Source organism: Tasmannia lanceolata, unplaced genomic scaffold (genome assembly GCF_043159265.1).
Source record: "Tasmannia lanceolata isolate RefF3 unplaced genomic scaffold, GAP_Taslan_0.1 ptg000025l, whole genome shotgun sequence".
NCBI classification, from domain to species: Eukaryota; Viridiplantae; Streptophyta; class Magnoliopsida; order Canellales; family Winteraceae; genus Tasmannia; species Tasmannia lanceolata.
This window is the reverse complement of record NW_027518702.1, coordinates 6,097,620-6,108,970: the sequence shown is the minus strand read 5'-3', so window position 1 is coordinate 6,108,970 and position 11,351 is coordinate 6,097,620. Positions and strand designations below refer to the sequence as shown.

General features: G+C 39.3%; 1 protein-coding gene across 2 annotated transcripts in view; it reads right to left on the bottom strand.

Moving 5' to 3' along the window:
• Positions 1-1,830: 1,830 nt before the first annotated feature.
• The window catches only part of LOC143857702 (uncharacterized), a 30,283-nt gene continuing 20,762 nt past the window's right edge, over positions 1,831-11,351 (bottom strand). For both annotated transcript variants that reach the window (XM_077368146.1, XM_077368147.1), the window contains one exon: positions 1,831-3,269. In XM_077368146.1, the coding sequence (XP_077224261.1) occupies positions 2,153-3,256 (1,104 nt within the window). In that variant the 5' untranslated portion in view covers positions 3,257-3,269 and the 3' untranslated portion in view covers positions 1,831-2,152. The remainder of the gene's footprint in view (positions 3,270-11,351) is intronic.

Below are 11,351 nucleotides of genomic sequence, written 5' to 3'. Positions count from 1 at the left end.
TAAAATACAAAAATAACAAATCAACAAGGGAAATTATATCAGCATAACCATGTTTTGATATTTTCGCTAACTTTTTTTTGTTTTTTGAATGCTGATATTTTCGCTAACTTATCTTGTCTTTTAGTGTTTTAAGAGTGGTCAAATCATTATTACAGTTCCCAAAAAGCTGGCCCAGGCCAATTAAAAAAGAAAAGACAAGGTAAGTGTGTGCAATTATTAAAACATGGTGTGCAGATATCATTTCCTGATCACAATAAGGTGAGTTGTACCATTATTGATTAGGGCTGCAACTTGGGGATTGGGTTGGGTTGAGGCCAACCCGATCCGTCCCGAGGAACCCATTTTTCCAACCCGAACCCAACCCGACGAGGTTCAACGAACCCGACTCGAGTAACCCTTTTTTCCAACCCGAACCCTGTCGACTTCAACCCGGCCCAACCCGACATTGCTGTGTTGTTTTTGTCCCATATTATAGTGGGACTTCTTTTGGCTTTTGTTGTCTCCCCTTCTCTTTGAAGTTGGAGTGGCTTTTGGTTTCCCTGTATATCTTTATTTTCTTATATCAAATCTTTTTTTTTTGGAAATAGATTTTCTTATATCAAATCTGGTAGGAGTCTGCCTAACCCAAGATTACCCATCAAAATATTTTTTTGTTTTACTTGATTGTTGTTAATTTCTTGATTTCTGTCATTTCTACTGTTCTTTTCAGTCTTGCTGCTGTCTATGTATCTGTAACACATGGGTGAAGATGATGTATTTAAATGGCGTGTTTATTATTAATAAAGGGGAGAAGAAAACCAGTTTTAGTTCTAATGGAGGTTTAGCTTCCCTCGAAGCAAGCTTACGTGTTAAAATAAGTCGAAAGAAGAACCACGAAACAAATTTGGTATCAAAGCCAAACGATTCAACAATGGCGGACGGTACGAGGATGAGGCAGTGGTTTAGTTTAAGGAGACAACGATACAGCAAGGTCAACAACTCTCAAACATCATAGAAACGGTTGCCGGGCAAAGTCGATTGCTAGGTGAAATAATTCACAAGATCTCATCAATAGATGCCAAGTATGATCAGTTGTACCACCGGGCAAAGTCAATTGCTAGGTGAAATTCTTCACAAGATCTCATCAGTTGTACCACCGGCGGCAACCTGATAAGGAACATTCATCTACGCGGTTAATGCTCCTCCCAACACCTCCATCGGGACCATCCAGGCTCGTTCCATGCGATTGGATTTTCCCAGATTTGATGGGAGCAATCCGCACAGGTGGATTTACAAGGCAGATCAAATTTTTTATTATCGTCAATTTCCAAATAATCACCGGGTGATGATTTCTTCATTACACCTAAAAGACAATGCGTCGCAATGTTATCAGTGGATGAGAAAATTTGGAGCCTTCATAGACTGGGAAGACTTCAAAAGGGCCTTGGAAATTCGTTTTGGGCCCGGTGTATGAGGATCCAACTATGTCTCTATCAAAGCTCTGCCAAACTACCTCTGTTCAAGATTATCAATCTCAGTTTGAGGCACTCGCCAACCGAACGAATGGCGTCAATGAGTATTTCATGGTGAGTTGTTTCATCTCAGGTCTTAAAGATGAAATTTGGATTGTCCAGATGTTTAGGCCTACTTCCCTTTCTGCAGAAATTGGGCTTGGTTGGTTGCAAGAAGAAAAAATTGAGGATGAGTGCATCTCCCATTATTCCTCTTCTTTAACAGAATCAGTCCCTTGCTCAGGGAAGGGATAAAAAAAGAAGAAAATTCTGCCCAAAAGTTGATATTTCACCATCAAGCAACCAAAAAAAAAAAAAAAACTGTCGTGGGGCGCTCAGCAACTGCAAGTATAGTACGAGTAAAACGGAAAAATAGTCCAAACAATCAAAGCTGAATTTACAAGGCGATCCATGTGTTAAAAACGAGCATAACGCTTTACAACGATCCCAATCACCAAATCATTCAGCTCCCAAGATGTTAAGCTAAAAAAATGAGAAAAAAAGAAGAAGAGAATAACTTAGCAATTTTACCAGTCATCCATAATGATCAAACGGGGCATTATCCAAGTACTAAATAGAGGAATAGGACAGTCAAAATGCAACTTCCAATTGCTAAATGACTAACCTACATGTGATGTTTGCCCCAACTTTGATTTTTATCTTTACGTCGCATCATCATCTATCACCGTCGCATCATCCATCACCGTTCTCCTCCGGCTTCTACGCCGCCGCCTCTCAGAATTCCCCGTCCCCATGAGTCGTCTTCTCACTCTTCTAGCTGGAGTGTCATCCTCTCCTTCAGATGTCACAGCAACAGTAGCCCTTGAAGTGGCAATGGGAGGAGGGACACTGCCTCCATCCTCCAAAGTGCGAAAACCCCTCTCAAGCCTCCTAAAACGCGAACTCGAACCCAAAGCAGGCCCAAATGCTTGCAAGAGGAAAAGAACGTTGAGCCAATTCCCCTCATCGACACCCAGATCATGATCCCCACCTTCGTGGACCTCCCCCTCATCGCCCATATCAATGCTATTATTATTAGTACTTCGCTCTATCACGTAATCCCCCAACACAATTGCTCCGGGCATTGACGACCTTATTGTGCTCATCACATCGTCGTGCTCTCTCTCGCGCTCAAGCCTTCTCCATTTCTGTTCAAGTATGGGGTCCACTTTGTGGGGCCGTGCACGTGGGTGTTGGGCCGGTACGTGCTTCCTGAGTTGTTTGTACGTCCCGACGAATGAACATTCATCTTGTATACAGCTTCTCTTCTTGGCGTTGAGATACTCACGTGCACCTTCAACCACGGTCCATCCCTTAACCTGCCCTCTACACAAGGGGCATGGTGGCTCCAATGATCCAGACTTCTCGCCCACCCAACTACGATCCAAACGGAAACCCAGGTTTTCCCTTGATTCATGCCACATGCCATCGCGAACCTGGCTTGGCTCATGGGGTGGTGATATCACTTTGGTATATGCCTTGATAAACTGATTAAGACAATTGGAATAGCGATAGCTTGTGGCGCAAATGTAGGGACGGCAGCCCTTGTCGTGAGAAGAACAGAGGAGGAGCACAGCATTGTGAGGGAAGTCCATGCACACTGAACAGATGCCATCTTCCCAGTCTTTCTTCTCTGACGTTTTGGATGATTTCTTTGGGTTCACTGCCTTCTCTAGACGCTCCCGACCACGAGATGGCAATGGGTATGGGGTTGACCTGTATTGGCGGGAAGAAAGCCTGCGTCGGACCCGGGTAGCTCTCGCCATTTTCGAGTAAAACCTGAACAATATTCAGAGCACATCCAAGCTTGAGACAGACCAATCAAATAAGATAAAACTATGAGTTTCAAACTCAACTGCCAGACTACAGAGAGCTAATGAATTGGGAAATACAAGTAACCAGTGGCAAGAAGTGAAAGTGCACGAATAAAGTAGTTTTTAGACATAATGTTTGTTAGTGCATTCTTTTGTAGTTTGTCCTTAGCAAAGAAACAGAATCTCAAATCAAAATATTTATTAAACCACAATTCAAAATTACAACAAAAAAAAAATCTACTAAGCCACTTCTCAATGCCTCAGTTCAAGAACTTTCAGCTTTTAAATCCCTTATACTTGTCCCAGCAATTCAATACCCCGGAACGAAATCCACCCCATTTCCAAAACACAGATGTGAGGTTCAAAAGTATAGTTATAACATGTGTGCACCACTAATCGCCAAGCAAAATTCTTGTCCTATGTAATATGAGAATCGCAGAATTGAACTTTTGCATGGATAATACTAAGGTATCTTTCTCTTTTTTATCTTTTCCCATTGTTAGAAAGTCCAAACCATAAATATCTTCCCGTCCTTGAATTTAAAAGGAGCAACTTAGTATTTGATCCAAGACACGATTTGCATAAGAATTATTTTTTGATGATATCCCCTACATCAGGGTTACTCATCAAGACAGCAAAGAAAACCCATATGCTCCAAAGTATTCCACAATTCAAAGTCTTGGACCATATAAAGGCCCCAAGTTTATTGAGTCCCAGATTTAGGCTGAAATGAATTGTTTCTTGAATCGTTAATGATAAGAAGCCCAGGCATAAGGATCCAAAGAATATGTGTTTTAAGTTGTTAAATAAGCACAAGTAGGTATAATCGTCATATGAAAATATAAATACGTACTATAGAAATTTGGAATTTGCTAGGCAATTTCTCAGAAAGCCATTTCACGGTTGGATTTTGCACGTGAGAACAGCCCACAGGTTGAATTTTTGGCAGATTTTGTCTTGTTCATCTGAGGTGGCTGTTCTATCATGCAAAAGTCAGCTGCGAAATGGCTTTCTGCAAAACTGCCAAGAAAATCCCTAGAAATATATGTAAAATCTACATCTTAGAAAGGAAATTATCATCACATTATAGCACTCAGTTAAAATGGCGATAAACATGTGCCAGGTTTAAACGCAAGCTCCTGGGTCCAGCAAGGAGCCAACTACTCATATGTTAAACTGCACGTCTGTTTTTTTTTTAATTCGGTATAAAAGTACGGTTGTATCCTCTGGCTTGGTGAAGGAAGGGCCTGGAAGTGCTTATCCTATATCGTTATCATAGTGGAAAACTGAACAGTGTAACTTGAGAAAATTCAGGAGATTTTTTGGTGAAGCAAATGGTGTAGAAAAGTAGTCCATGGCTAACTAAAAAATTAAAGTGTGGACACAGAGAAACTAAAAAAAAACCTTGTGATTGGAAGGCAGATTCCGTTTCAAAAGCTACATCCTCAGAGAGTATATTCGTAGGTACAGATCATAATACACCCTTTTAGTATGCATACAAAAGTTGGTACATGTTGAAGTTTCACAGGGAAACACTGTTGGTACAGGTGCAAAGCTCCACCGCATGTCTTTCAATTCTCTACCAAGAAGCAATATTTTTTAAACATGTTCCAAATATATTAATGTAGGTAGAAAAAAATCCTTCAAGAAGTGAACGTACCTTTGCCATTCAAAACCAAAATAAAAAAGAAGTGAACATCCCTTTGTTGCCATACTGATTGTCTGTGGATTTTCACATTCGGATAACAAAAGGATGGAAACAAAGAAAAGACTAATAATAATAATCATATGTATAATGGTCCCACATCGGAAGCGGAGAAAGAAAGTTCCTGGGTTATATGTGTAGACCCCCATTCCCTGTGTAGACGCGTTTTCTGCGGGAAAAACTGGGGAGGGCTGCAGCCTAGAATCGGACAATATCTACATGGATGGTCGAGGCGTTACAAAAAAATGGTATTAGAGCTGCACCTCCTCTAGTACGATGTGCCAGCGAGGACAATGGGCCCTTTAAGGGGGGTGGATTATAATAGTTCCACATCGGAAGTGGAGAAAGAAGGTTCCTGGGTTATATGTGTAGACCCCCATTCCCTGTATAGACGCGTTTTCCACGGGAAAACCAAAACCAGGGAAGGCTGCGGCCTAGAACCGGACAATAGCTACATGGATGGTCGGGGCGAGACAATATGCACTTCCGCCTGAACATAATTAGAAACGAAATGGTCCAAAAAGGTAATTTTTGTGGGCATTTTTTTGGATTTTCTTTCTTTATACCTTTTTAGTAGTGATTATTTGGCATTTGTTTGAAGGCATTTGATATTTTGATGTCTTTTAACCCTCCCAAACGAATGGCAGGTATGAAAACACATCAAGACTAATTGTTACACTTCTACAGAACCCAATTCTTTCGAGACCCTCAATTTTACAATTTTTTTTTCAAAACTCATTTGTTCCCTAAAACCCTACCCATTTCCCTATTTTCGAATTTTCAACTATTTAAAATAAATTCCATTGGCCGTCACATTGCGAAGGCCCTTCCCTTGGTGGTTAAAGGTGTGCTGGCATAGGTTACTTGATGCAGATATTAGGATTTTATTTCCATGTTATTTAGTTTCTAGGTTTTTATTTTCCATGTTATTTAGAATTAGGGAATTTATTTATTTTCCATGGAATTTTAGTTTAATTGGCTATATATAGGCCTCATGAATTAGGGATTTTAAGTTTTGATGAATTAAAGATTTCTCCCCTCTAATATTCTCTTCTTTCTAGTTCGGTGGATGAGTGGTCACGTGAGATATTTTAATCATCAAGTTACATGTAACTTGTTAAAAGTTATTGTACTCGTGTTTCCACAAGAAAAAAGAAGCACCAACAATATGCTTGTATGAAAGAGGTAATGAGTCCCACATAAGAATGGTAATAGCATCTTTCCTTTTACCTTTGAAGTACCTGTAACTACAGTTTAACAGTTACAAAAAGGCAAAAGTAGGATGTTGCTCTGTTACCTACTATTGTAGATTGATAAGAAGAATAGGGGAAGAAGAGAACTAGAAAGAGAGACTCCTTCTGGTTTCTTGTGAAGGTTTTAGTTGTTCAAGGTTTCAGGTTTCTTGTTCTGTTTTACTTGTTCTAGTTGTTCTAGGCTTTACATGAGATGGCATGGCACGGTGATATGCTTAATGGAATGGAGGTCCGTACAGATGTTATATGTTTTAGATGAGATGAGGGTTTTTTTTTTTTATCTTGATGATGTTGCTTAAATATCGGATGAAACGTTAGGTTTGTTTGATTCAAATTTTTCTTCTTTTATGATCTTGATGTAATTCTACTGTTTTGTTTGATTCAAAAAAAAAAAAAAATTTAATAAAAAAAAAGAGGTAAAAAAAGGTAAAGGTTACGTGCAAACAGTAACTTGCTTTGGAGGGTTATCGTATCCTACACGTTACGTACATATCCATTAGAAACTTGCTACTTCAGTAAGTCGGTACTCCTTTACCAATTAGTTCTCATATCTTCCCATATCTGATTCATTACTAACCTACAATTGTAGGTAACAAAGCAGCATCCTACTTTTGCCTTTTCGTAACTGTTAAACTGTAGTTGTAGGTACTTCAAAGGTAAAAGGAAAATCGATATTACCATTCTTATGTGGGACCCATTAACTCTTTCATACAAGCATATTGTTCGTGCTTCTTTTTTCTTTTGGAAACACGAGTACAGTAACTTTTAACAAGTTAAATGTAACTTGATGATTAAAGTATCTTACATGACCACTCATCCACCGAACTAGAAAGAAGAGAATATTGGAGGGGAGAAATCTCAATCAATCTTTAATTCATCAAAACTTAAAATCCCTAATGCATGAAGGCCTATATATAGGCAATTAAACTACAATTCCATGGAAAATAAATAAATTCCTAATTCTAAATAACATGAAAAATAAAATCCTAGAAACTAAAAAACATGGAAATAAAATCCTAATATCTGTATCACTACTAGAACTATGATCATTATTATATGAAAAACCAAAGGCCATTTTCATTATAAGGTGAAAGCATAACCCCAAAACCGAACCCATCTAGCACCCTTAGCTCTCCTTTCCTCTAATTATAAACAAGGTATTAAATTTCGGGTTCTGTTTCAATTCAGCCATCATGGAAATCAAAATATTTAGGTTTCGGTGGAAATTTCAGCCAAAATCTAGTAAAAAATTCAGTGGAAATATTTCGGTGGATCTAAAATTTCGGTGGAAATCTTGTAAATAGGTTGTACCCCACGTGAAAACAAAATTTCAGCGAAATTTGGGACTTTCCAATTCAATGTATATTTTGTTTCGATTCTGGCCAAAACCAACATTTTTCGGCTGATATTTTAAACCATGATTATAAATTTAACCCTTTTTCATTTTTTTTTCTAAATGGCTCTTAAAGAACTTTGTTAATGATTGAAAGGAAAGAAAACAAACAAATAATCGAGATGGCCACAAACAAAAACAACCAAAAGAAAACAAGAAATTGCAAGGAAGTCAATACCAAAAAAGTTCAAATGTCACTCTCCTCAAAGAGCTTGAAAAAAATATATATATACCACTATTAACACCCCAAGTCTGGTCACTCCCTTTATGCTAGGGATTTCGATTCCACATTAGCTCTCAACCCACAAGCTCGAAAGTTATTTGAAATCTAACCTCAAGAGCCAGTCCACCGATCTCCATGGTTACTCTTTCCCCCCTTTCGTCCATGTAATCACGTTGAGGGAATAACCCTCATCCCTCAATGATGGAATGGACATCAAATGAAGAAGTAAATATCCTACTTAATCCATTTTGCTTCAAGCCTCCACCTTTGCCTAGATTGAGTCCTTAACCCCGATATGACTGAAGAAAGCCAGCCCTCACAAAACCAGTGTTGATGCTATCAACACCCATTTGGGCTCAGATCACAAACTGGAACTGTGAAAGTTCAATTTGATTCATCTAAAGCTCCCATATCTGAATGTATCTCACTGGACCAAAAGTACTCCAAAATCTGCTGAAGTTAGATTTGAATACCCTCTTGAATTCTTTCTTAGAGGTCTCCCACCCACCACACAATCCTATTAAAATGTCACCTTTCAAATTGCAACGCTTTTGCTCTTGCCACTAAATATGCAACTCATCTGTATTTTTTTTCAAATGCACTAAACAGGGCCAAGAAGCAAAGGTTCTATTGCACCCCGCCCCTAGGACTCCATGGACAAAGAGCCCAGCCTTCCAATAATGCCCCTACAAAACATAGGTGTCACCAGACACACTCAAATATAAGAAAGATAAGTACCACAGACAAGACACAAATGACTAGCAATGTAGTAAATGAAGGTGTAGTCCACCGACTCCTTGATAGTGAAACACAAAACACCAATTTGGAAAATGCCATCGGCGAAGGATCTGAGGGTTTATGGCATTATCTAAGCATGTAGTCCAGCAGAGGGTGGAAACTCTCGTCGTCCTCAAGATGGACCAAATCATGTTTGAGGAAGTCAGCCAGTCATCTCTCATAAGGCTTAAATAAAATGATCTCAAGCTCACTATAGAATCAAGCTTCCTATAAAAAAAAATTTATGCAAAACAAGGGCTTCCAAATCTGATGTGATCTAGCCTTAGGATTAGTTTATTTATGTGAACATGTTTGTGCAAAATGTTTATGCTACGTTGGCCCTCCGGAGCAGTAGCCCCAAATATGGCGGCAAAGTTGGACTCGGTCGGAATTGACATGGCAAGGAGAGAGGTCAAGAATGACCCTTTATTGGGCAAATAACAACCATTAAGCGAGATAGCAAATGCATCACATGTAGTGGAGGAGATGACTGATCAGCAAATGGGAATGGATTTCAAGTACTACAGTACCTAATATCGAAGCTACCCTAACCATCAAGAAGGTTTTTTTTCCTAAATGGAGATAAATTTAGTCAAAAAGTAGGGAACACCTAAAGCTCGAACTAAGGAGGTCACACAATAAAAAGGGCAGCCCAGTGCACGAGGCTCCGGCCATTGCGGGGTCTGCGAGGCCTAGATGTACGTAGCCTTACCCCTGCTTTGCAGAGAGGCTGTTTCCGTGTGACTCGAACCCGTGACCACCAGGTCACAATGGAGCAACCTTACTGCTGCGCCAGGTCACAATACAAACTAAAAATATAATTGCCCTGAGGAGTTAGAAAGTATTATAGAGTTCCTGGATGACAGAAAGAAGAAAGGTAAAACTATTTGTATGATTATGGTAATTCTTCTGCCTCTCCTAAGATAAATTAAGACCCAATGACTTGCCTTCAACTAGCTTCATTGTGGGGCCCACCCCCGCCCCAAAAGAAGTTTTGCCAAATCGACATCAATGAATATTACTCATAATAAAGAAGTTTGTCCTCCGAATAGTTCAGGAACATCTCATTTCTCATTGTCTACTTGTTTTTGCTTCCTTTTGGGACTAAAATTTCTCTAAAAAGAAACGAGCAGCAATTGTTGCATCCCAGTCCATCTGGCCCTAGGAAGCAAACCAACTTCAGCCATACTAGGGCCAGAGGTGGTTTTAAATTTCCACTGAAACCGACATGAAAAGACCATAATATTTCTGTTACTATCCCCACCGAAACGAATACCGAAGCCAAAACACACTGAAACCCAAATCGTTAGTGTATCTGTATCAGTATGAGTTATATAATTATATTTATATGAATTGCTTGTGAATTGTTGTGTATGTATTATGCATAAATATTTATATGGATTACATGTGAAATGCGGTATGTACTGAATTATCAGACATGCGTGATAACAAGTGCCACTAGGTGTTGATGTTATTTAACTACTATGGATAGTTGTCTTGCTTATTTGATGGTTTCTAAGTGTGTATTTGGGCTTATTCTAGCATCTCCTGAAATCATTTGCATATGTTTCCATACATTTCTATAATTTTACAGGACTTCCATCGAAATTTACAACTGGAAACGAAACGTTTACATTTCCACGGCGACTGAAACCGAGATTTAAAACTTTCTAGAAGGCAAATAGTCGGGTTACACGAGTTCATAAAATAGCTATAGCTACAGAGGCAATGTTCCATATTCATCTTCTGGGAACTTTGATGTAAGTTTTGCATATTTGTGTTCCAACCCAAACTGCTGAAACCAGGCTAGATCCCTTAACGGCAACAATCATTTGCTAAGGGTAGGAGAGATGATCGGCATCAAAGTTCAGGAGAATAGAGACCAAGCCATCAGCCCTCCTAAGAATCTTGAGAACAAGGGTAAAAGTCTCAGTACCAACCCAAAAAGGAGCCTCAAGTGCTACTCCAAGGGAAAGGAGGTCAAAGACCTCACCTCTAATTTCAACTATGAATGCAAGATTATGGCCATATAAGAGAAGATGGAGGGAAAGATTGTTACCCAAACCATTTAGTTTTCCAATGAAAACTGGAGTTCGAAACAATTGAGGGCAGAAATCCAATGAAAAAAAAAAAAAAGAGGGTTGTGTTGGAACTTGGGCAAAACAGAAATCTGGATGTGCATATTATCGTGGAGTCAAAAATCAAGAAGATGCATGGTGCCCTCATCAAACAAATATGGGGTACTGACCAAATGGATAGCAACTATTTCCCAGAAATTGGTTCTTCGGGTGGTATCATCTTGATTTGGAAGGAGAAATGGGTGGCCCTAGATCACTTTATTGGTATCATCTCCATCTCAGTGCAATTTAGATCGCTCAATGAAGACTTTGAGTGGCTGCCATTGAAGACCGAGGGACCCGAGAAGAAGAGATTATTTGTGGGCAGAGATGATATTGATATCGGATAGTTGGAACCTCCCATGACGCATTGGAGGGGAATTTAAACCAATTAGGTTCATCCATAAGAAGAGTAATGGGGATAGATATACTAATAGCTTGAGGAGATTCTCCTAGATTATTCAAAAGCAGGAGCTGATCGAGCTTTCGAAGGCTAGTGCAACGAATAACCGGACCAATAATCAGATCCCTCGATTATGATTAGTCTAGACATGTTCCTCGTATCAAAAGATTGCAAGG